At 38.1% G+C, this 27,496-nt stretch overlaps 1 protein-coding gene across 2 annotated transcripts; it reads left to right on the forward strand.

The window, feature by feature from the left end:
• The first annotated feature begins 200 nt into the window (after positions 1-200).
• PPP1R3A (protein phosphatase 1 regulatory subunit 3A) lies at positions 201-27,496 on the forward strand. 2 transcript variants are annotated; one of them, XM_074869348.1, is made up of 5 exons: positions 201-994; positions 21,571-21,629; positions 21,740-21,876; positions 24,082-26,443; positions 26,600-27,496. In XM_074869348.1, the coding sequence occupies exons 1-5, from the start codon at positions 201-203 to the stop codon at positions 26,632-26,634; spliced, it is 3,387 nt and encodes a 1,128-aa protein (XP_074725449.1). In that variant the 3' UTR covers positions 26,635-27,496. The 2 variants fall into 2 exon arrangements, with proteins under 2 accessions (XP_074725449.1, XP_074725448.1); XM_074869347.1 differs by having other exon boundaries at positions 24,082-27,496.

Below are 27,496 nucleotides of genomic sequence, written 5' to 3' on the forward strand. Positions count from 1 at the left end.
AATGGATTGTTGAAATTATAATACCTAATACTGCCAGATGGAGAACAGACCAACATAGCTCACACACCATAGCATCTATTAATAGGCCTGACTCCCTTTTGCAATGTCAACGGTAACATTAATCCTTGTTTTAAATCACAGTGTCTCAAATATCAGCTGCTACTAGTGTACAGTTCTCTCAGTTTATATCAGAGAGCCCAATGGAGTCTTTTGAAGGACCTAGTCGTGTTAGCAGGGCTAACTTATTAGAAGTCCCCACTGTTAATGATTTCTCTTCAGAGGACGAAGATGTTAAACCTGACATTAAACTTCGTTTCTCTCCACTTCCTCGAAGGCGGAACTCTGCTTCTTCAGAGGAAGAGGAGGCAGATACCCCCACCACCATCGCAAGAAAAGTTTCATTTGCTGATGCATTTGGGTTTGATCTTGTGTCTGTTAAAGAGTTCGATACCTGGGAAGTTCCAAATACAGGACAAAACGATGACATAGAAGATCAAGTTTTCCCTCAGGAGGAGTATTTTTTCTCTCAAATGTTTACGTTACCTGCTTCACAAGAAGAACTTTTGCAAAAAGTGCGAGAGCAGAAAGTACTGTTGGAGTCAGTTGTGTTCCTGCCTGGGATTACCTGTATGAACGGCATTATACGAGTCCTCAATGTATCCTTTGAAAAAATGGTGTATGTTCGAATGACACTGAATAACTGGCTCAGTTATTACGATATCCTTGCAGAGTTCATGCCTAATTCTTGTGGCAGTGAAACCGATCAGTTCTGCTTTAAGTTGACTTTGGTGCCTCCTTACCAGCAAGATGGAGCTAAGGTGGAGTTCTGTATACGCTACGAGACATCGGTTGGTACCTTCTGGGCAAACAACGAGGACAAAAATTACACACTGATTTGTCACAAAAAAGAAACTGTGCCCAAGGTGGATAATAAACCACACAAAGAGGTTACTGATAGACATCTTAAAGGCTGCTTAAAGACAACACAAAACAGGTGAGGTTGTACCTTAACTTTCAGTAATTTGCAATATAGCTGGCTAATTCTAACTTTCTAAGTGTGCTTGCTGGAGCTAAGATTGCCCATGCTGTTCTCTTCTATTATTTTTTTTAATGATAAATTAGATCAAGACTTGTTTTCATTAAAGCTCTTGCACATAACAACCAGTAGTTTTCTGCAGACAGATTGGTCAGGATCATAGTTTTAATATACGGCATGCATGCCACTCATTTGAAAAGTAGTGTGAGGGTCTGTAAATTATGGGCTGTGTACCGATTTTGATCTCTGTAGGATATAAATTGAGCTGACATCAGTGAGAGCATTGCTCCAGACTGAGCTAGCTGTACAGTTAAAACACTTTGCATCCGCTTCCTTGGTAAGTTGACAAAAATTTAAAAGCAAAACAAATCTTGGGTTTTCACGTGATTTATTTAATGGTTCATTCTCTGCATACAATTATTAAAACCAAAATGACACTGGTGGTTCAGGAAGCTGATAACTCAGGGAAGGATCCTATTGCAATTAGAATAACTGGTACAAAGTTTTCTGCAAGTGGTTGGGCTATTCTGCAAGTTGTATAGTAGTGTAATAATTCCTTTTTCCTGCCACTGGTTGATGTTTCTGTTTCACAAATGGTGAAATGAATAATGATTTATAAGGCAGAATTGGTAATATGTTAAAAAAAAAGATATATAGAATTTATCTCATATATATTACTCTAATTAAATTTAGGCAAGTACTATGTTATAAAGTGGCACTGGTTGACTTATAACTTAACCCCACATAAAAGAAGACACTCAGGAATAGTAACTTTTGGCTTCCTACTCTGTTTTTAACTTGTTTCTGTGAGCAAAACAATGTTGCCTGTGAAAATATAATTCTCAACTTTTTGTTCACCAAATTTGCTATAAATCAGTTGGAGTTCTGCAGAATTGAATCTATATTTTACCTGCAGCATCATTTGCAATACTTAGATCCCAGAACTGAATTCACCTTAAGTTTTTAGTTCCTATACTCTTTCCAAGTAAGGCAGTGCTGTTTGATTTCCCTGGTGCTCTTCCACTGGACTGAACCGGGGGGGAAGGGAGAACAAAACTGTAGGAGTGGTGAGAGCTTAAGGAGAAGGGAGACAGCCAGGGCTTCCGCTGTGCAGAACCTCCCTTCCCAAAACCCAGACTCCATGTGCTGAAAGCCTCTGCCAGCCCTACTTACATGTCAGCCCTGTGAGGAGAGCTGTGCAGTGTGGCTTAGTGCCTGCATCGACACCATGGCGTAAGAGCAGCCCCGGGGCTAAGCCAAGGCCCAATTCATAGCTCTCCTGGTAAGTATAGTTTGGGCCAGCTCTGGGGCCACCACAATGATGCTTCTGTGGGGGAACATCCCTGTATGTCAGAGCAGAGGGAACAATGCCTTTACTTGCTGTGTGGTCAGATCCTGACGTTTGTGCCTGGTTCTGTACGTTGTTTTTGTCCTTCAGGAAGTGTCACATGACCCATTCTGGGTAAATTAGATAGCCTGAGATTCCCTGCAGAAGAGCCAAGATATCAAATACCACAGGCATATGCACGCAGTGTGACTTCAGCCTGAGTTCAGGTAGCTCACATGGAGCAGATGATGGACACGGAGATCTGAGTCTTAATTTAGTGAGGCCTGGGCTTCCAGATGCTTTCACGACTGACCTGAAAATTTAGATAGAATTGCACATTTAAGTTTGAATGACTTCTAGGAGTTTAATTCCCTGAATTCTCCTGTGACAGGCCTAGTGCTAGCTTAAGTTGTAGAAGCATTTCCTCTGGGGGTTGCTCTTTTAAATGTATATGCTAAAGGTATTATATATAAGTCAGACAGAGAGGTATTTTAAAAAATGGGAAAGGAGATAACGTCTACTCCTTAACATAAAATTACCTTGTCTCTCATCAGAGTGTAAATTTGTCTCTCTCCATATAAAGCTGCAGAAGAATGTATATATGTATAGATGTGTGTTTGTGTGTAGACATATATAAGTGTATATATACATATATGTGCATATATGTTCATATATACACGTACACACACATACACACATGTATATTTGCGATATTAAAACCAGAGTGGTCAGATTCTTGTTTACATTAAGATCTGTTACACATTTTTGGCAAAGAGTTAACTAATGTACACTTTCAAGACCCCCTTTAGTGACAGAAGGATGTAAAGAGACTTTACAGTAAATGCAAAAATGAGCTGAAAGTATTTTTGGAATATGGTTTCAGTGGTCGCCAAGGCTTCTGAAAGACAGTTCTGGCAGATTGTAATCCAGGACCAATTTTATGCCACAGGGACTTCATTGACTTCACAGCAGTTACAGCTTTCACCAGTGTAAATGAGGTCAGTATCAGGGCCTTTCATTTCAAAAGAACTAAGATGCCAACCTCCATTGCTCACTTGTTTTTCAAAGTGTCTTTGTACATGTTGCCCCTTTGAGTGAGGAGGAACACCCTGAAGACATCTGCAAAAGTACCTCATTATTCTCCTTCAGACCCTCATTAAAACTCCTTTGCTTTGATGCCTAGAAAAAAGCACAAGAAAAACAAACCCCCCAAAACTGGCAAAGTAAGGCTGCTGATGTGCTATGACTCCTTCATATCACGTCGAACAGTGCTGCCTGTTTCCTGTCTCTCCTCCACCATCCCATCTCTCTCTCATCTCATTTTATGCTCAGATGATAAACTCTGCAGCATTTATATATGCTGTGCTGGATTTTTATAGAACATTTAGCAAAGTGGGGGTCCTGGACCGTAACTAGCTTGTCTTAGGAGCTGCAGCAATGCAAACAGATATACACAGAAGTAATAATGGTTTTACCTATGGTTCACACAATAAATATGCAGGTAAGGAATATTGCTATCCATGCCCATGAGCTGTACATCTTAAATGAAAGATTTCTTTATAGCAATCTGAATAGAAGGATATTTTAACAGGACACTTATTTAGGCCCCTATTTCAAGTTTAGAAACCTGTTATAACTTTTTTTTTTTTTTTAATCTTGGCTCTGAGATATTTACACTTTCTCTTAAAACATGCAATTTACCTCTTCAGTTAAAAAATAATACTGTTAAAGAATTATGTTTTTTAAGCAGAGAGTCTGATCCACTCTAGGGCATACTTGTGTGGCTCATTAAATGTCATTAGTGAGGATTAGTTGCATTAGTTAAGTGAAGGGAATAATATGCACTTTCAGAGGAAGTTACTGAGGAAACGCAATATGACTGTATCATGTTACCCTTAAGAATATGAGCCAGGACGAAGTTGTGTGAATGAGGGCAATGGGGTGGCTTCTGACACCATTATTAAGAAATAACATAAAAATGGACTTAACCTGCAAAAGTTGCACCTTAAAAAAATAATAGTGAAAAGCAAAACTGCATGGAATAATTAATGATGAAAACTGTCTAGCTTTGGATATTCAGAACCACATGATTTAAAATCCTGCCTATTCATTTCATGTTTCATTTGCTTTTGCTTCTATGTCCAGGCATGGACAAGTACTCTTCTCTTAAAGTTTCATAAAATATTTTCTTCTAACTATTTTTCCAAGATAAAATTCTTTCCAATATAATTTTTAACAATATTTATGTCTTGAAAGGATTCATAGGCACAAAATATAGTTTGAAAAAATAACATTTGACTTTATTAATTTATGTTTTAGTCTATCTGAAGGTGTGCATTTAACTCACACATACTCATAAACATACTTTGGGGAAAAAATTACTCCTAAAATTTTAAGGTTTTCACTGGAAAAGAGAGAGCTTCTGTCAGTAAACAGCCCTGATTTCTATCATATATATATCTCTATCTAAACACTCAGAAAAATGTAAATAAATTGTATCAGTTTCACTCTTTTTTTATTTGACTCTCGTGCCTTTGGAACATGGATAGTGAGTCTGAACACAAATTTCTCCTCATCCTTATGTTTGGACCATATACATAATTTTGTTGTAGATCCCAGGCTCTTGCATTGGTCTGATCAGACAGGGATTAGTTATATGTTGCATGAGGCAAACTTCTGTAGATCATGCTGCATAGAGCAGCATTGTTATCTGCAAACCATTTCCCCCTTCACTGGTGAGCCTGCACCTCATTTCTGTGCTTGGTCCTGGTTTGTCATCTGTCAAGAGAGCAGCAGGAGCAAGAGCACAAGGAAAATAGCTGATAAGCATCAGAATTTTACAAAAGAGTAAAATGTGTATTTGGACTCCTGTCCTCTGACAAGGAAGGGGAAGGCTAGTATTTTTGTAATAACTGTAAGAGCTATCCTCCCTCTTAGCTCTGACCCCACAAGTGTATCACTGAACTGCTTGCTGTTGGTCCTGTGCTTTTTTTCATAATTGCCAGATTGTATTTCTCTTTGAATGGTAGTACATCAATTCACTTTCCTCTGTGATGCCACTTTAAAACAGAACACAAAATAGAGTGATGTCTCATACAAGAGCTGCCCTATGTACTACGCACGATGAGAAGGAAGACATTAAAAATCCTGGGTCTGTGGGCTGCCAGTGCCATCTTCAGCAGCATAACTACTGAATGGTCTTAAAACAATTGCCAGTGAGAAAATTTCTGTGCATGAGTACTCTCCTGTCTGCAGCTGCTGTCTCATCCCCCTTCCGATGGAAGGCAAAGGAAGTAAATTACTGAAGGTCCAGGCTGTCAGGACTGCGCTGTGCCCAAGACTAGTGCCTAGGCTGCCCCGAGAAATGCAGTTCTGCATCAGCTCCTCTTGGCCTTTCCCACAAACCCATGATGTGACTAAAAAAATCAAAGCTTTTGAGGAAGATGTTTGGAAATAGCTTTGCATGTACTTTGCTGTGAGGAACAACTGTATTATTCCCAGCTGGTCCATTTAAAATATGGCATTTAAATTATGTTCCCTTTTAATCCTTGTTCTTTTGATTATTGCACATCATAATCAGAAAGGGAAAAGGAGAGCAGAAAAGATGTTAAAACACACTTCTTTTTGTACTGTTATTTAATCTCAAGGTTGTTTCTGGCATCTCAAGTCACAAGTTACACCTTGATCAGCATACAGATATGGGATTTGACTAAAGTTTATTACTATTATTAGGAAGTGACTGCAGTCACTGTTTTTACCAGGAGAGCAGCTGCTAGAGAAATTATCCATTCACAGGGAGCCAGCTAAAAGCAGCACTCCTCTCCTTTTCAGCTTGACCTAGTATTCCCAGCCCTTCTCTTGACTCCTGGTCAGTGCCAGTCTTTGCCAGTTGTAGAAGTAGGTAGCACTGGCACCAAAAAAAGACTTCTCCAGGTACTTGAAGACCGTGATTATTGGGGACATGGGATAATTATTTAAGGTGATCTAAAATATATTATTGAGAAAAGTGGGCTAAAAGCAAGCTGTGGAACTGAGGCCAAGTATTAGGAATGCTTCTTAATAATGACTCTACAGTTATCTTTTAAGGAAATTGCTGCAACCTTGCTCTCCAAAGTAATTTAAAATAAGCTAAGGTAAACCACTTGAAAAATGTTCTACAGGAAACAATCCTACCTGGCCAGGAACTATGCTCAATGGTCTTTTTTCTGTCTAATCATAGTATTTCAAAATCCAAGCATACTTACTATTTGAACTATGGAATATATTAAAGACCATAAAGATAGATATCTAAGTTAATGGCATAAGGCTTTGAATGCTATCACAGAAATGCCAAAGAAACAGTTATGTTGATGTTATGGATGAGAATGGCATGCACAGAACAAATAGACACCTGCTAGCCATACTTGTGGTTTCCTCATTGGAGAATAGTTGAAGACTGAAAATTGTCTCATTTTTGCTTTTGTTGATTGCGAACTGTGGTACTCATGTGCCATCCATTTATTGCACTGGAAATATTAAAAGAAGCCTCTAAACTTTTAAGTAACAACATATGCAAATAGCACATTGCTTTACTGGCAGTCTTAGTGTAGTATTTACTCTGGATCTTATCAGTGGTTTCTCATTCACTTCCATGATCTACCTTAGAAACTGCTCTTACCAACATTACAGAACAGAAAATTGTGCTCTAATGTATGGAAAATACTGCTTGCTATAAAACTTTTTCACTTGTTTGCATAAAACCATATAAAACTGATGCTTTGTAATCTATCATTTTTCAACTATATGGTAAGTACTTGTAATTATACATGCATTGCTTGGCTTTACACTTGTAAGATTTTTTTGCAGTTGCTACAATTTCATCAGCTTATTTAAATATGCCAGTACTGTAACACTATTGCAACTGACTCTTAGAGCTCTTTAATGCAGCAACTGGCTTGATCCTGCACCATAAGTAATTTAATGAACATCAGGAGTCTCACTGAACTTTATAGAACCCTGCATGTGTAAAACTATCTTTGAATGCTAATATTTACAGGACTAGAGCTTATTTCTACGCTCTTTCAGATCACTGATTAAGGACCTTCAGACAAATAGAAATACATTGCTAAATTAACTCCTGTATTTCATTATTCAATGACTCTTTTGTTTAGGGAGATATCTGTTTTGCAAATTGAACCAGGCTGGTAATGATCATTTCAATACTCTGTCTCCAGTCCACTCTTCAGGTATTGCAGTTCATAAATGTTCAGTTGGAAAAAAATTGTTCCATTACATTCACCTTGACTTGGCTAAATGTTAGTCTTGAAAAGATGTTTAAAGTCAGTGAAACATTAACTGAGAGCACTGGAGTCATATTTAATCAATGCATTCACTACCAGTGTCATTTGAGCTGTTTATTCTGATTATGAACTTTAAGCCATGATCCAGCACAGCAGCTCTGAAATTGAAGCAATTGATTCAGCTACAGTGTAGATCCAGAGAACCAATCAACCATTGTATTTTTAAGATAAAATGTGGATTATCTTCTCAGTTAAGAAAGGTAGAAAAAATGGTCCAAACAAATACTTTGCAAGTTAAATGTAGTCCCTGCCTTAGGGCAAAGGAAGAGATAAGACCTTTTAAACACCGTGGAAGCAAGTTAGAAGTGGTTATTTGATCCCTAGGCCTTCAGTGACACACAAGAAAATATTAGTTGATATGCCAAAACATAGTGGGGGGCTGGTTTACTGACTGTCTCTCTACTCTCCTCCTGATCTGTGGAACCAGCTGATAAACTGACACTAAACCCAAAGATTTATTAGTGCTGGTTACTAATAGTCCTAAAGAGCATTGAAGAGCACTGAGCCACACAACTGAATGTGAACTAGGCAGGTTTTTCTTACTTTGCACTTAGGTGCACCAAGTAGATTTGTATTTACATTGTGTTTTGATGCATAGTTATTGTCCCTGCAATGAAGTTTATGGCTGATGAATGATAAGGATAAGATGTTCAAGCCCGGATCACTTCATGTTGTGATAGAGGGTTGGGGACTTTATCAGTCTTTCTCTCTCCCCAGCTACCCTAGTAAACCTGCACCAGTGTCTCTTAGATTATATTCCAGGTCTTCTGGATAGAAATATTGATACCTATCACACAGCTGCCTTCTTGCTGCGTAGAAGTAAAACAGCATGTGAAAAAAGAAAAGGTTATAAAGTCTCTTCTTGTCGTGATAACACCTGGGAATTTTATCCTCTTGAGATACTTGCTGAATTTACAATTGCTTTCCAAGATTTAGATCATAGTTGTCCTCTCTCAGGAACGACTGGCTAAGGCTTTTTGTGGTCACCCATTCTGTTCTTCTCCCCAGGGGTGGTATCTGTATCTTAGTCTCACCTGACTGTCATCTATCTAGCTACAGTCTCTCTAAGGCATCTGTCACCTTCTTGCATACGTGCCTCAGCATACTGCAGTCAGCCTCTAGGAAATTACTCTCTTCTGACATGGGGACTGCTCCTTCTCTATTTTTGCCATGTGAGATCCAGGGAAAGACCAGGTGCCACATAGGCTGAGGTCTTTTTCCTCTCAGATGTCTCAAAAATAGACAGAACTTGAGAGAAGTGCAAGACCTGTTGATGGTACTTGCTTTTCTCTCCTTCCATCTTTTAAAACAGTGGGAGAAAGAAGCAAGAGAAGAACAGAGGGACTCTACCCCCAACTCCTTTCTACAACACCATTTTGATACTTGATCATGCCCCTTCCAGACTAAATAGCAACCTAAGATGCATATCCTCTGATCTTAGGCCAAAACTAGCCCTGATTTACCTTTTCCTCTTTTTCAACAGCTTGGCTCTGAAGATAAGCACCCCAATAGTAAGGTTGTGTATTACTAATTCACAAAGGAGCTGTCAATAGATCTTCTAATCCTGTCCAGGGGAATATTTCCTAAAGAAATTCTCTGTTTCTGAAGTAGTTAGCCCATTCTGTTGAAGGACTTACGCAATTTTCTGATCAATCTGTGTATAAAACAGTGGTGTAACAAGACTTCTGAACTGATTTATTTTCAACATTGTTATGTGGATATTGTAATAAGGTACAACAATCCTGACAGAGCTATAAAAGGATCTGAAAAAAGTTGCAATCTTCCAGTACATAGTGGCTGTAACTTAATTTGAGGTATAACTGACTTATTATGCATGGGTTTTTCTGCAGTCTTCATACTTGTAGTCATGATATTTGGGGATACACAAGGCTATATTAAAGGTTTGAGCCTAGCACCAAATTGGTGTTAGGCTCCTGATTCAGACTGTATGGGACTAAAATCTTCAAATGGACAGATATACAAGTATATTTTTTTAAAAAATTGTACGAATGTTTTCCCTTTAAAACTCAAGGTCTTTTTTAATGAGCTAGAAAATAAAGACTAATTTCTTGGGACTCTGTTTGCTTTGAGGCTATGATTATTCTCATCCCAAACCAGGCCAATGCATTTTGTTCTGTGCCACCTATGTCCCTGTTTCAATCATAAACTAAGACTGAAAAATGAAAATATTAGTAATTGGAAAATATAATCCCCTGGATAGCACCAATCCAATAATCTTAATAAAAATAGGTTTATTACAAACATTGCCTGAACCCTACTGGGAATTATCTTTTCAGAAAAAACAGTCTAATTCCCTTACAGCTGCTCTCTTGATCAATTGTCCCCCTCGATACTATTAATCATCATACTATATACTGCTTATTTTGAGCATCTTTTTGCACTTCAGTTTCCAAACTTCCTTTCCAATTTTTCCTTGTTTAGAAGTTACTGACAGTCCTTTATTGTCCTTTTGCAGGCCCACCTTTTCTCCTCTTCTGGTGTCAGCCCCTTTTCTTAGATGAGAAGACCAAAACTAAGGGTTTTTTCCTCAAGGTGGGAAATACCACAGATTAATATTCTCTTTCTCAGATTTCAGACATTTAAGTAGAGGTTCTCTGTGGCTCTATTTTCATGCAGAATGCATGTGAAGGTTGCCAGACTGACTCTCCTGATAATGCAGTCTTCTATTCACAGCATAGTTTCAAAATGGCAGCTGCAGTGCAAGCCTCCATTGCCATTCCAGCGTGCAAATATCCTCACCTACCACTCTAATGATGAGCAGGTCACTCCGCCTCCCTGCCTCTATCCTCTATGTCCTGACTATCAACAAGGGAGCTAATTAGTGTCAGTCTTGTTTGCTTGGTGACACCTATTTACTAAGAACTAGATTGAGCCTTCTCGAACACTGCTGGTAGTTGAAGGTCATATAAGAAAATCAATCTTGCCTAGATTTGTAATAAGGGCTCTGATTTTACCTACACCTTCATTCTAACAGGACCACTTGTAATGACATAGTATTTTAAAATATTATTCAGTAACTTCTACTTAATGTTCACACAGCTATTAATTTATGGCTGTTGATTTTCTTTGCAGTTTTTGCTTTAATTTCTGAACCTTTTCCTGTGTGGTCTCAATCAGTTTGGATTCTAACAATGTAATTTAAATTATTGTTTTCTGCATGATTTAAATGAAATTATTTTTCTATTGTGCTTTTAATTTTTAAATACCTCCTGAAAAAATGAAGCATATAAACAGAAGGCAATGATACTGCCACACATGACATGTAATAACAACGTCATTTTTCAGGCACACATAACATAACATCTTCACAGGAGGGATTATTTGAAGTAGAAATGCTCTCAAGTAGGAATTGGCCGTATTTTCAGGTAAAGCCACCTGACAAGTAGAAATTCAGGTGTGTGTGTTAGGAGCCTAGAACTGAGGAACAGTGATTGCTGAGCTTCAGTCGCCCTCTGCTTTGTTGTCAGCACAGAGAGCTCTTTACAGTATTGGTCTGTCTGTAATTTGTGCAACTGTTGGTTTCTGCTGTACCTAAGGTCTAGTTCCCAGGACTCTATCGCAAGTTTTCGTAGAAGGCAGTTATTTCAGCCTAAGGATGCAGCCAGCTGCCCAGGCCCACAGTCCAGCCACTTCCCGAGCTCTGCTCCCCAACACCTCCCAGAACTTAAGCCCAGTGTCATCAGTTTCCAACACAGCTGTGATGTCCCTACCTAGCATTAAGATCAGTTTCTCTTAACAGTGTGTAAAAGCCTGAGAACGACTTAGAGCATTTCCCTGAAAGGTGGTACAGCTGAGTACTTAGTTTCCTTGCAACTTTCTTTCAAAGCCACTTCACTGCTTTACCCCCCCAGCCCCACTAACAGATTTGGTACTTCAGAGCTCACACATGCTGCAGTGTTGACACAGACTGCCTTTTGCTGGTTGCTGCCTTTGCTCTGCTGCTTACTTTGTCCTCTCCTCACAAACCCTGGACAGACTTGCCCCAGTTCTGATTCTACGTGCCCAGCACCTCTGCCTTCTTGACCAGTCATAACTCTGTGTCCAGTTGTTTAGTGCTCTCCTTAGGGTATAATATCTGAATTTTATTTCATTGGGTTTTATCCCTATGTCCTATCTTAAAAGAGCAGAGGACCATTTAATTTTCTCACGCAGTAATGTCACTTTTCTTGTATTTTCTTCATTATCTACCATAGTCTATTGCAATGTGTCTTCTTGTAGGGTGCATGTCTTTTTTTATGCACCCTGATTTTCATATGCTGCAAATTGGTTTGAATGACTGAAATTCTTTAGCAATCATAAAAAACCTTATTCTGTATTTAGATGATTCCTAAGGAAAAAATGTATTCCCTTAATTTCTAGCAAATTCTTATCAATATCTTTATATACAAATTGTTATAAAGATAAGCTATTCTTATCTAATGGTTTCTAGGAGTTTAAGACTGTCTCAGCAGGAGTTGCTGAGGGATGAAACTTCTAATGATGATTTAAAGCAGTGAAGTGTGTAGGCTGAAACTGAAATAATTATTGCTGTAACCCTCTAAGCACTCTAAGTTCCTCAAGAGAAAATACTTTGTTCAGAACAGACCCTGAACAACAAAATGCTAAAAAAGTAAAATAATAAAAAAACCCCAAACCCTTGGAGCAGGATGATAATTTAGAACTAGAATCAGTATAATGTGAGGATGTTCTCAACAACTGCTCACAAATGCATCAGACATCACAATTAAAAAGGAATAATTATGGCCCCATTCTAAAGTATGTAATATTCTATTCCATTCAATAAGCCATGAACACTTTAAAACCATCAGTGTAATCCACAAACCTATATTTACAACATTAAACTGGATGTTCTGCCTTTTCAATAACTGTCATCTCATCTCTATTATTTTCACCTCAGACTCTAATTGTTTCTTTTATAGGAGCTAACCTACCAGTGTCCTTGGCAGTACAGTTTATGGCTCATGCATTTACAGTAATTGTTTGGGCAATTTGCCACACAGTATAACAATCTTCACATCACAATCAGTTTTTATAATAAACAGCATTAGTTGTGAAAAATACAAGTGATGCATGATTCTTATGGTAGATAAAGGGCACAGAAGATGCCCTTTAGAAAAAGAAAGGAAAATGTTCAAGCCTTGAACTGCTTGAGAAAAATACTGATGTCACAATAGAGCTAATTAATTTGATGGTACAAACAAGAGGGGGAAAGGGCCTTGCATTCATTAGTGTCAATTCCACATAAGAGCATAACGTTCATAAAAATAATATTCTGCCTTCATTTAGACAAAATGTGCAGGTAAACAAATCAGAAATAAGCACCAATTCCTGCAATAACAATTATTTTGCTCCTTAGGTTTATCAAAGCTCTTTCTCTTCTTTAGCCACAGGGAGCTCAAAGCCTAGGTAGGTACAACTTACAGATAGACTTCTGGATGAGGCCAGATCCTGCTGCCCACCAGCCTGGCTGTCAGGCGCTGCTGGGCTCTGGAGCCTCTCTGAGTGGTACGCGTCTGGTCCTGGGAAACTGAGCACTTACTTAACGGCTTCTCTCCACAACACATAGATGGTTGCACATAAACCAAGCATGTGGTTCTGCTGCAGACATTTTGTAGCCTGTCAATTTTCAAATGCCCAGAAATAAGAGGTCAAGCATTGCTTGGTGAGGAGGCTGTATGATACACCTCCAGCAGGCACAGTCTCCCACATTAGAAATTCTCCAGAGGAGAAAGAAGGTATATGCTCTCTCATGTTGGTGCAAAGGCAGGTGATCCTCAGCTTCCTTGTCATCTCCACACCACCTTATGGACTCAGTCTTGTGCTGAGGCACAGTGAGGCAAGGCCCCAAGAAGCACAAAGGTGGCTTCAAGCCAAGGTTGTACCTCCCCTTCTTGAGCGAGGCTGTGAATTGTCTGCCAGTGCCAGGGCTTGAGACTAATATTTATAGGGTGCTAGAACCATGTGTGATAAGAAATTGTGAAGTGGTTGTATTATAAGACTATGACTTCAACAGTTGATAACACAGGCATCAATGTAAATCAATAGGAGACTTGTCCCTATAGTGAGTTTTGGACTGAACCTTATGGAGGCAAGGAATGAGTTTACATTACCTGTTAAATATTTAGTTCATATATTCAGTGAGGGAGATGGAATAGAATTAACTACAGAGACCCTATCACAAGAGAAGTCAAAGCCTGCACATTGGAGATCCACACACTGGGATCCTTAGTGGCTTCTGAATCTCTTTCATGAGTTGTCGGACAAAGAGAGAGAGGCCAGCACATGATTTGGATCTAGAGCCCAGAGGGTGGGTGGGATATACCTTCAGTGGTAGTCTCACCATGATAATGAGACCAGAATCAAGCTTATGTTTTGTTTTGTTGTGTTTTTTTTTTTTTTTAATAGTACCAGCTTTTTTTCCATTCTTACGTGTTCTTCTCTACATGAATTGGTTTTGCTAATATTTTCTCCCCTGTCCCACTGATATTTTAAGACCAGTATAAATAGAGCAATATTTTAAATGTAATTTTCCAGTAAGCCAACTGTTCAGGGAAGATTAAGTTAGTAAGACAATGTGTTGAATTCTTACTCTACTGTGTCTTTAATAGAACTTTAAAATTCTGTTTAGAACTTTATACATATACAGTCTTTCCTACTGCTTTCCAAAATTCCTTCTTCCTTAGAAATTTATTTTTGTTGTATGTTCATGGGTTTTGAATAATATTGCATACGATACTACTGAAGTTCAGAATTACATGTGGAAAATACTTTATTTAGTTTCTCATCAATATTCTTTTAACCCAACTCCTCGAAATGTTTTACAGGCTTTCTGCTTCCAATGTGCATGCAAAATCTTTAAAATAATGTTGTTATTGCTTGGGTTTTCTTAAATAAATGTAGTTATTTCCTCCTCTGCTTCCTTTTGATATGACATCTGCTGCTAATGATACAAAAATAACCAAAGAAAACCACCAGTCCTTCCCTCCCAATGTGCCCCTCTCCCCAGCTCTGTGGGGTTACAGTTCTGTGCAGGATTTCCTTTTGGCTCCAGTGACTTTTCAAACCTGAGCATTTACCTGCACTAATTTACTTTTTGCTCTTCTGCTTCTCAGTAAAACATTTCTGACATATTTAACTACTTCTTTTCAAGGATCTTATATGTTGTTTACATCCCAGTAGCATCATTCTTCAGCAAGGCTGGCTGGTTTTGGTACTAGATCCAAAAGCACTAGTTGTATTGAAAGTTGCTGCTGTGTTAGGCTCCTCTTAACTTTAGAAACCTGACCTGAAATTAAAATAGAATTACTGTTTGGTTAGCAATTTCAATCATCTTGCCAGCTCTTTTCATGAGGACATTTTGGCTTCACCTCAACTTCAGGATAGAAGAGGATCATTTTGATTTTGAATCCACCTTGAGGTAAAAACCAGAAGCATGAAAAATTCTGTGAGAGCCTAAGCATATCTGGATTTTTAAATAAATTGTATTGAAAACTTTTTTCCCTCTTACATGTTTTTACTAAATATTTGAGAAATATATTCTTTAAATACTTTAACGTTTCCATACCTCTTTAAATTTCAGACTAAATAATGTATTCCCACATTTTCTGTTAAACATGAGATAGCATAAAATTCTTCAGGTTGCATTAATTTCAAGAGTTTTACAGGTACATTTTCATCTTTCTATACTCTGCACTCCAACAATTTTAGTGTTTTCCTACATTCTGTATAATAAACATCTTGTGATTTAGGTATTAAGATCTAGCATAAGTGGGTATAACACAGAACAAAGTGAATAGTGCTGCGAGTTATACAAACATACAGACACAACTTCTGCCAAATATTGGTGTGTGAATTAAAACCACAACAAGCTATAACAATCTCACCCATTATGAAGAGATTAGTAGCTCCTGGCTATAGTCCCAAACTTATTTCAGACAAGACCAAAGCACCTGCTGTTCCACAGTGAAATGTGTGCTCCTGAAAGCGTAACTCTCAGGGCATATAGCTGCATAGGAGCATTTGAAATAGATCTGGCTGGACTGGTACTATGGGACCATGAAGTCTTATCCCTTGGTGAACGTGTTACATAATCCCGTTCACAAAAATAATATCCATTTTTCCACACCAAGACATTTTCAGTTTCTTGCACCTGGTACTTGCACAGAAAAATTACAGGATATAGTTTTCTAATGTTTACAGATCTTCTTTCAAGTTTCCACAACAAATGTTTTTGTGAACTCGTTCTATTAATATATTAGCAGGGTCTTGCTGCTTAGTATCTTTTCTGTCTTCTCAGTATTTACCCCTTTGCTATATTAATAGAGGGCATTTATTTCTCCTCTCAGACTATTTTGCTAGGCTGAGAATAGAAATACTCAATTTGTCTCCTTGGTTAATATAGATTTTTCATCCTGCCAGTCTTCTTGTAGTCCTCTTCTGCACCTGTTCTAGTTTGAATTAATCTTTCTTGTACATAATATACAAATGTTCCAGACTAGTTCTTACTAGCTCCTGGTGCCATGACATGAATATTTCTTGGAAATCTTTCATTACTGGGAATACCTTCTCTGACACATTACTGCAGAACTCTGTTTGCCTTATTGCCATGGCCATTTCACGTCAATGCCTTGGAAATGTTTTCTGCCAAAAACAAACTCAGATTTTTCTTGTTTGATTGTTTCTCCCAATTTCTGAGCCCTCATTTTGTGGCAGAAACTCTTTTTAGTCCCTAAATGTATAACCTGGCACTTCATAATTTTGAATTTCATCCCTTATCTATTATTCTGATCCTCCAGGCCACCCATTTCTTTCAATCCTCCTCTGCTTTAGTGGTGTCTCCCAACTTCCTATCTGCTGCGGATTTAATTTAACTTTGACTTTTTGTGCCTTGGTCTTTAATAACATGACTGAGTAAGTCTGATTACACAACCGGTCCTTTCCAATTCCTCTGTGATGTCTGCCAGCTCTGTGCAGCCCAGCTTGCGGGGCCCCACTCGGCACTGAGCCCCTCTCCCACCACCCAGCTCTTGTACTCATCTCCCTCTTCTCCAGTTTAATTAATAAATTTCCCATGTGGCTGCACAACAAATGCTTTAATGAAGTCCAGATAGATTAGATAACTGATTTTTAGACAAGGGAAATATAGTAATCTTATCAAAGACAGATATTATGAGGTGATTCTGGCATTTTTATGCCATTTTCCATTTATCTGTATTTATTCTTTCATTTAAGTTTTGTTCTAAATCTATTGTGAAAACTTTTTGAAGTCACCTGGGCCTTGGTTGCTCTGACACTACTCTTCTTTTTCCTAGATATAGCTACTACTTTTCCTACTCTTCTGATACTGTTACAGTAGTATCAGGTCCAATTTGATAGATTTGAATAACAAAGATTTTAAACCAACGTGTGATTTCCTCTGCTCAGTCTCTATTTTGGGTTGGAGATTATGTGCTCCTCTTAATTAGAGCATATTTAAACACCAAGTTCTGCTCCCAGACTGGATGAAATAATATGATTTTCTAAATCTCTGTTCCTAACAGTTATGCCCTGTAAGATCTCTGTTCCTATAAGATTCTGCCCCACTCCTAGCACTGTGGTAGAAAAGTTTAGAAGTCTTCTGATTGTGGGGTTATACATAGATTATCTGAAATCTTTATCAAACCTCACTTCTAGAAAAAATTCCTATTTAATTTAAAAAAAAATCTTGACATGTCTTACTTTATCCCCACCCTTTCTGAAGTCAAAGGAATATTGTTTATTGGCTAATTAATTTTTTTTTCTCATCACATTGTCTATCTACTCCACATCTTTAGGGTTCAAGTTTAACATTTTTTTCTCTGTTTGGGATGCCAGTTCCACATAACTTTTGGAATTCTGAACACTTTTGCAAAATGTTCATCAAATTTTCAGTCCTCTCAGTTCTACTAACTAGTCCCTGAACTTCCCATTTGTTCTTTCTAAGTGCAAAAGTACAGTGATGACCTGTTTTCATTCCTGCTTTCTTTTTATCACTCAGTCCAAGTTATTGATAATTCCATCAAGAATGAATCATATAAGCATAAGTATTTTTTTTGAAGCTGGTAGAAATTCCTAAATTCATGATGCATTTGATGAAGATGTGTCCCATGCAGCTGAATGAGAAAAAGCAACTGAGCTTCTGCAGGTATACAGCTACTTATGCTAGAGGGGAACTGCATCAGCTGATATCACTGATTTTTCTAGCTCTCATTGTTGTCAGAATGCCTGGATCACTTACTTAAAAATAAAAGTAAATGGTTTTAAACAGAACACAAATTTTGTGTCTCTCACTACACAAAGTAGTCACATTTAGACTACCCTGCACAACACAGTGAGATAATTGATTTCCAAAACAAAAGCTTAATTAATACTATAATTAAAAAATCTGATCATGGAATTCTGATAGTGACCTAGGAAATTTTCAGAGAAATATGGAGAAAAAACATTGAGTCAGAAACCTTACTAACTAGACAAACACCCTCTAATTGCCACTGTTTGATGAAGGGGCTAATTTTTATTGGCTTTTGGGAAGTATCTCAGTCTTTAGGGTGTATATATAAGTTTGAGATTGTTCTGTAGTTGTATGTACCTGTAGTCTCAGCATCTTTGTATCACTTACATTGAAGTAGTGCTGTTAGATGACTATTTGTTTATGCTCCTCAAATACTGCAGTATCAATATCCTCAATTTGGGTTAATTTTAGATTTCCCACTAGAATATTATATGAGGACAGATATTTCTGATGTGGAAGTAAAATAAAGAAGATAGCTGTTACGCTGACTTTCCCTGCACTCAGCTATTTACAGGACAGGTGTGCACAAATAATGGGCTATAAGCCATCAATCTTTATAAAATTCAGTGCAACATGCAAGAAGTTATGTTACAAGCCCTGCAGTGTGGATCCAGGCTGTGAGGCTGTATTATCATCACTATTTATTACCTGTGTTGCAGTTGTGAAAAGAAACTTGTGGGCCAGGGCTTCAGATGCTGCTAGAACAAGAGTTAAGGGCAAATTCAACTCTAATCACAACAAAAGTAAAACTGAGGTGCTCAGGTCATACACTGTGTGTTACAGCCCCAGCCACTAAAACTCAGTAGCTATGTTCCAGTTTGAATTTAGAGTTACAAGGTGAGATTCACTCAGCTAATTTCAGTTATCTAAAACTTATGGCTCCAGCCTAAGGTAGTCACTGTAGGTTCCTGTTATGGTCAGTCTCTTCCAGAGGCAAAGAAGCTCCTTTGAGGGATATGTCACTCCATCTCACTCATGGTGTCCATGACAGAGGGAATGAATCTCCCTTCGGAATTGTTAATCTCTCATTGCTGATGATAGGGGTGATGTATGTGACTGTCTGAGCCCAGGTGCTTAGAAAACTAAGGCTAGATAAGGAAACCCCATCTTGGCACATGTCCATAAGCATCCAGCTTGAAGCAGTTTTATACTTGCTCATTTAAAGGTTGAAGAAATAGGTACTCCTTCTTGGCATCCTTTTTCAAAGACTATGTCTATATTTTACACTGAAAAGTTGGTAATCAAAATCAAAAATAATCACTGGATATGGAACACAGGGAACAGGAGACAGAATCCAGTTTCCCTTTTCTCCAAGGAATGTAGAGTAAGCTAAAGAGTAAGGGTCCTGTTTTTACATCCAACTTCAAGAGCAGTAGGGAAATCTGCCCTTCGGTTTCTCCTAAAACAGTCTGCATCCCGGTAATTCAGATACTTTTTGGATGTGTGTGGAGTGTGGTTTTCATCTCATCAGGGTGTGATAGAAGCTGAAAGTGCCACTGCATCTTGGATGCCAGCTCTGGCTGCCAATGGACTATTATGTTAGATATGGGCATCAACATCTCCCCTTCTTCTGGGAATGCTTCTTGACAGAAAAAAATGTGTCAAACTCCATTCCTTTAAGATGAGGCCCCTTCCAGCATCAAAGGATGCTCTTCCTGCTTCCTGAGACTTGCATCCACATGGCTGAAAGATGCAGGTAGCCAGCTAGATTCAAAGAAATGCTTTGAGACACTCTTTTTTCCCCCACTGGATAGCAGTAGAAGGTTCCCTGCTGGGCCCATGTGGTTTTGGGATCATTATTTTGGGTTGACTGACTCCGTTCATGTGTTATACCTGTCTTGGCTCCTAATTCAAGGCTTTTGCGGACACCCTATTAGAACCTAAATGCTCTAATGCATTTGTCTCACAGTAAAGCCCCAACTTACACAGTGTCTAGTCTCATGGAAGCAGGTGGGTGAAAAAGATGCAAAAGGGCAGAAGAAAGTTGAGAACAAGATGTAGCACTAGGACAAGCATTTGAACAGTAAAATAAAAAAGCATAATGATGTATAAATAATAAGCAATAATGATTTACCTTAAAACCACCACAGACTACTGAAAATAAGGCTCTGCCAGCCTTTTCAGGATGAACTGCAGATTATAGCAACTGCTGGCAGGGGAAAGTACAACTCAGTGTGAGTAGGGAAGTGAGAAACATTCAGAGGCTATGCATGGACCAGAATTCAAGAGTGATGAGACATTCAGATGGATAGCAAGAATATTCAGCATTATTGCAATTAATGGTGAAAAAGAGCTGTTGAGAGAGCATTGAATCTTGTGCTTCAAGGACAGCTTCTAACAACAAAAGGGCAACAGGAAAATTTAAGAGTAGTGCAAATTACTCCAAGTATTTTCCTACAAGAACTTTACATCTTCCCCTGAAGTATCTGATGGTGGCCAGCATCAGAGATCAGATGCTAGACTGGCAGGATCTTCTGTCTTCTTTAGTCTGGCAATCCCTATAAAGGCTGGATTTTAAAAAGTTGGTGACAGACGATGTCTAGGTTCTTTTAACAAAGTATAAATTTAGCATCCTCCTTCTGAATTAAGCATTTAGGTGGCAGAATTAATGTTACATCAATTCAAATGAAAGACGCTAGGAGAAAATAGAAGGGGAAAAGATTAATATTTGAAAATTAGAAAGTAATTTTCTGTAACAGAGGTGGACGACTGGTTGAAAAACGCATAAATTAAGACCTACAGAAAAAAAAATTGCTCCTCATAGAGAAGTCATTAGGAGTGATATAATAATTTACATTTTACATAAGTGACATTCTTTTTATAATTTTTTTCCCTTTTCCACTAAAGGTTACATCCCTATAAGCATGCAATTCAAACTGCTATCACTTTGCATTGGTATTGATGAGGTCTGCAGGCACTGAGCATCTCTCTGTAGGTGTTTGTCATGTTGGACCTGGCCTTTGTTTTCACAGCCAGCAAAGCAACAGCAAAAATTGCACCGGCTGCAGGGAAGCAGAATTTGTTCCTGCCAACCAGGCATAGCTTAGCAACGGGATTTATACTGTATACATGCAGGGAGAATCTTTTGATTTATTTCAGGTAACAAAGATGTCTTTTTCCAGTGATCTCTGTATACATACAAATATTTGAAAAATATAAACAAGAGAGAGGCCTGGTCTCCTGAACACATATATCCTTCCAGACCCTTGTCTGACCCCAAAGTTACGCTTTTCTGTCACTGACCCATCTAATCACCTTTGTGCTGCTTTCTCAGAAAAGGCCTGGGAAAACCAATCAGTTTTGCAATGTAATCTGAAGGTCAACACATTTTCATTTTCTTGGCCAATTCTTTCTTTGACCAAGACTTAATATCAGGTCACTCAAAAAAAGCTACATTTTATAAAGCTGTTATTTACAGAATTTCAAACAGCATTCAAAATTTTGTGTAATTAACTAACTGTCTTTATATCTGAGTCTAAGAGGAATTAGAACAATATTTTTTTCAGAATAACACAGGAAGTTTCTTTTTGTTTAACAGCAAAGAAGAAATATTGGCAACGTCTGATGATGACACATGGAATAATTCAAGGACTTCAGGTAAAACATCCAGTTTAATTAGTTCTTCCTTACTGCACACGTTAATTAAAAAATAGTGTAACAACCAACCTCATGGAAATTATTCGAGTATGTTTTTGTTAACTCTTCAGACACAAACATCCCAGAGATTGTTTATTCACAAGCAGAAGACAAAGACACCAAACCAGTTAATGAAAATATAAAAGATAAAAATGCAGAATACAACCTGAGTGATCATGAAGATGATGAAAAAGAATTAGAGTTGCTGGTAAGTGTTATACAATTATATCTACAGTATTAAATGATTTGAATCCATTTATGCTTCAAAGCTGGTGAAATGCCCCCTTTTAACAGAGCTGACTGATGTACTAATTTACAAATGTAAAGCCTTGGTCTGTACTTTCATTGAATCTCTAACTGATTCAACAATAGAAGGTGCTTTGATTTCAGTATAGTGCATCAACTTTTTCTGGTCTTAAATTAATGACTTCTCCCTTTTACTTCTTTACCAGAGGCTCTAAATGACAGTTTGAATGAATTAGAATAGTAGCATTTAAAAAAAATCTTCCCTCCTAGTCTCTAGGATGGAAATATTCTTAAATAAATGCTTTATATTCAATAAAATTGTATTTATGGCACTGTTTGCTTTTGGGGTTTTTCAAATGATAACTATGTAACATGCTATATGAGCAAAACAAACATATATATTTATATTAGCAGATTTTTCTTTATCAGTATTTTTTATAATAAATTTCACACTCAGTAAACATTCAATCTATTTGGATTTGTGTGTGTGCATGTGTGTGTGGTTTGGCTTGCATTTTTCAGTATGAAAGAAAAAATGGCAATAAATGAGACATGTACAGCAATCTATTATTCTCAGTGTCTGTTCTCAGCTCATATCATTTGGGTGCATAGATTCATAATCATAGATTATAATAGCTATCACCTGTGAAAATGTGAATGCTGAATCAGACAGGAGAGGAAGATGAAAACCATTCTTTTTTTTTCTTATTGATAGAGAGAGAATAAATTCCCCTTATTTGAATATAAATTTTTCTTGTCTTTTACTTAAAAAAAGTTGAAAATTGTTGCCTATTGTGGGACCTTTCACTGCCTGAAAGTCAACATCTTCTTTTTTTGGTGAAACATAAAAAGGAGGACCTTTAAAATCCCTTGTTGTTCTCAGTTCACCCTGTCACAAACAGCAGGATCAAATTTAACCGTTTGTTTATCAATTGCCAGGATTGTCCGTACAATAAATGAAGAGGGAGCTATAATTTAGATGTTAATTTGCACTATGCGCTCTTTAATGAATTAAACAATGAGGGCTTATAATAGATGGAAATACAACCAAATCTTTGAAACGCACAGGCATTGGCTCACAAGACAGCTGTGCAGTTGACAAGTAACATGAGCCTTATGTGAGAAGAAGGGGAAATCGTAAGATTTGCATATAATTATTGAGATCATGCAAATGTCAGTTATGAGGAGGGGAAAAAAACACAGGCATCTCACTGTTAAATCCTGACAGTTGGCATCACCGAAGAACTCAAATACACTTGAGCACTGGTTGGCAGAGGGTCATTAAAACAGAATTTGCAGAGACATTAGCTCCCTCACTTTTCTTTGAGTGACGTTTTACTATTAATAGTTTGCAGAGGCTTTGCAGAAAACATATTAATAAGAGAAACTGTAATGGGTGTATCTACAGCAAGTGCAAATGCATAAAGGGGTGCCCAAGAAGCTAGCCTCTAATTGATCAGCTAGTGCTATCAGTGTGACTGTGCTAAAGTGAGAAGAGAGTGCAATGACAAGCAGGCATAGCTGAATAATACAATATGATATTTGGGAGCTAGGAGGGAGAGTGATTAGTTTCTGGCCTTTTACTTCGCTAATCTCATTTCCAACTCATGTCTTACCAGATTGTCTAAAACCAGGCTGGTTTGAAGACTGTAAAATGGTCCCTGAGAGAAATGAAGCACAGATAATCCTTACAGTATTTGTCAGTGTGAAATGTGTCTTTGTTTTACTGGACAATACCGTACATTACCGGGCTTTGATGTACTGTATCAATGCCCTCATTTAAACACCAATCCTCCTCCCTTGCCTCACGCCTTCCTCTCTTCAAACCTAGAACCAAATGTATAGAGAATGAATTAGCCTCCCTTTAAGGGAATATTCTCTTCAGATTTAATTTGTGTAAAATGCACTAGCGGCTTACTGAACTCATGAATAAAGAGAGAGGGTTCTGAATGCTGTTTTATTTCCTGTTTTTTTCAGCATCACCATAAAGCTCATTACCTATGTTAAAAAATACATACAATGCAAATTTTGCAAATGGTTTGGAACATGTTTCCGTAAAAGCTTTGTTACTGAAAACAAAACTTTTCATAACAAAATTCTGCTTCCTTCATTTGGCGTATTTTTGCAAAGTGCTTTTTGATCATTCTTTTCTATCCTATTGTTTCAGCTAAATCAGCACTTCACAGGAGCTAGAGATACCTCTTCCAGAGATGAAAGGAATTTATACAAAACAGAACCAGTTAATTTTACAAGTGAAACTGAAAGATTGGAGGAAAAGCTAACCTGTATAGAAGGAAACAGTGACTTGCACCCTGTGCCTATGAGTTCCTCATCTGAAAACACTTCTCAAGAGATAGGAGGAAAATTAAAAGATAAAGTTAAGTATTCCCTAAGAGATTGTAATAGTCAGCCATCAGGGAAGGAAGTCACTGCTGGCTCAGTAAACAGTAGTGAGAGGTCTTTGGAACATACTTTGCAACATACAAGTGAAAGTCTTTTATTGGGAAAATATTTTCCTGGGACAAAGCAGAATGAGGCTATCGATATTACAGCTACTGTCTCAAGCCGACAAGGAGAGAGCCACACAGATATTTCAAAAGGTGAAACAGATAATGTCTCGGGAAGTAAGATGATGGAGAGGTTATTCATCAGTGAGGATACTGCTGATACCTCGAAAGGGGCCTGTGAGATGAGACCAGAAACCATTTCTCCAGAGCATGATGAATCCATGCAATTAAATGCATGCATAGCAGGGACACTGGATGGCAATGCTAATCCAGCTCCAGAGCACCAGGCGCCGCAAATGTCTCACCAAACTCTGGATTCATTGTTGTCAGATGCTGACAAAAATGAAGGAAAAATCAAGATGATTGAAAGCAAAGTTCGGGTACATTTAAGAGAAGATTTATATGCCGACACTTTTGCACATGCTGATGTCTCAATAGATTCCACAAAAAGCCAATGTACGCAAAAAAATGGAGTTGATGAAATGTCAGGAAAGAACTATAACACTGATGCAGGGAAGGAGAAGAAAGTCATCGAAGTAGCCGACTTAGCACTAATCGGTGAGGAGGAAGCACCCAAGCCTTTGAAGTCACATAGAAAACACACCACCAAAGCATTGAACACAACGCCTCTGTCAGCTGAAGACAACAAACAGGCACCCAGGCCTGCACAGGCAGATCCCCCGACATCCTCTCTGGGGGATGAAAGGAGAGCTGAAGACACTCGGGAACACAGAGTATTCACAAGGTTAAAAGACAGAGGAAAGTCAGACAACACAAATAAAGGAAGACTGATAGGAAAGGAAAGTGAAGCAAACCCCGTGGAGCAGAGGTGGCAGGAAACGGGTAGCGAGGTTCGGTGGGGAGTGAGGGGGAACATAGGGCCTTGGAGTACGTCTGCCACAAAGGAGTTGTTTATTTGCCAGGAGGCAGAGAGTTGTGAAAAGTCTTCTGTCTCTGAGCAGGGTATTACAGAGGAAGCAGAAGCAGGTACAGCTTATATAATTAAAACAACATCAGAAAGTGCTCCAGAAAAAATGTCTGCCAGTGAAAAAGCAGTAATTGCTAAGCTACCTCAAGAGACTGCACTAAGTGACAGGCCCACAGAGGAAAAGGAAACAGCGTTTGATACACATGAAGGGAGAAATGATGGTTCACATTATGCTCTTTGTCAACTCAACACAGTGGGTGTATTATATGACACTGAATTTGAAAAGGAATCAGTTTTAGGTATTTATAATGCATGCGTACATGAAACACTGCAAGGAGAAACGATGTCTGTATGCAATAGAAGGGAAAAACGTGCCAAAGCACAACCAGACATGGGCAATATTCTACCTGTAGGAGAAGCAGTAAAGGCTTCTGCTACAGGAAAGAAAGAGGATTTGCAGCAGGGTTTATATTCAGAAGTATCTAAATATCCCTCCCTGAGCACCCAGAAGCATCTATACGGTGAGGAAGCAGAAGAGCTCTATAGGGAAGAAAGCCATGTTGGTACACTTTCCTATTTACATGCTAAAGCTGAAACAAAAATGCCACCTTCTGGTACAAATGTTGTGCCCAGTTACCATTACAAAAGCTCTCCAGTGGCATCTTCTGAAGGTTCCACTGTGGCAGGAAATATGGAGCATCTATATAGACACTTTGAATTCAAAGTCATTGACAAGGCTGCTGCTGAGTCAGGGTATGATTTAAACCTACCAAATGAAATGACATGTATTAATAAAAACCTCTCTCCTGAAGCTGAAAAAAAGGAAGTACCTTCCACTTCAGACATAGCAATTTCTAGAGAAGGAAGAGGAAGAAATATAGATCAATGTTTCCATCAAGCAGAGTTCAAACAAGAGAAGTCATTGAGGCCAGAGATTTTAATTAGTAAGCCTACTGAAGAAGCTGGAGGGACAGGCTCTCAATCTGACCATTTAATAACTGAGGGGAAAACGCTAAACTGGTTTGATGGCTCACAGAAGGAAAGCCAACACATTTCTGATTCTGCAGATATTTCTAACCAGAAGAGTGAAGCACGTAAGTTACCTAGTGAATCTCCAGGTTTAAAACATATTGCTTGCAAAATCTTTTATTTCTTCATCTTTCTTCTGTTTGCTGCAACACTCTACCACTATGATTTGATGGTTTGTCTTGCACTCTATCTGTTCTCTTTGTATTGGCTATACTGTGAAGGAGGAAGAAACAAGGAGTCTGTCAAGAAGGAATAACACTGTTTGATTGTCAACTGTGCTCAAGATCCATGGTCCAACCCCTCCAAAGCATCTTCACTGTTAAGGAGCTTATTCATTGTTAGAACCAAAGCAAGTTTTCCACTGAAGCATCTTTTTTAAAAGATTACATATGAAGTTGAGCCTTCATACAAGTAATTATACTATATAGGACCATTATGTTTGGATCATTAAATACCTGTATGAATATGAGTTTTGAAGCACATCAAGTTAAAATGAAGTACAGCTGTTGCTCATTCGCAGGATACAAAGAAGCAATGCTTCATATCTCTTTAGTACTTAAAAAAAACATTTTCTTGCATTAATTTCTTTTGCAGTAAAGCTTCATATTTTTCTGGGAGTTTTTGTCTAAGATTTCATGTAGTACATAACAACACAAGGAACAATATAAAAACTCAGTATTTTGGCAGTGGCATTGCAGTTGATAATCTGCTAGTGTAATTAGCCAATGCTCTAAGAAATATGACACCCATTGATAGGTTAATATTTTTTTCCAAATTTTTATTTCATTGTTTTGGCTTAGAGCTCCAGTGGTACCCCTGTTTGAAAAATGTAAGGCTTTGACTTCAGTAGCATCATGTAACTTTTGGGATGTAACTGCATAGCAGAATAGATGTGCTGTTTCCACCCTGAAAAGATTGAAGGCCACAGCCACAGGCCTCTTACCATTCACTCATGTGCACGAATGTTTTTGTTTTTTGTAAATGAGGACTGTGTAACATGACTGAGAATTTCACTGAGCTAAGTGTTATTTCAGACAAAGCCTTTGAATGACATTTTTTCATCAGTGTTGCTTGAGCGTATCTACAAAGCATTAAATAAATTTTACAAAGGAGTGCTA

The sequence above is a fragment of the Strix uralensis genome, chromosome 5 (genome assembly GCF_047716275.1).
Source record: "Strix uralensis isolate ZFMK-TIS-50842 chromosome 5, bStrUra1, whole genome shotgun sequence".
NCBI classification, from domain to species: Eukaryota; Metazoa; Chordata; class Aves; order Strigiformes; family Strigidae; genus Strix; species Strix uralensis.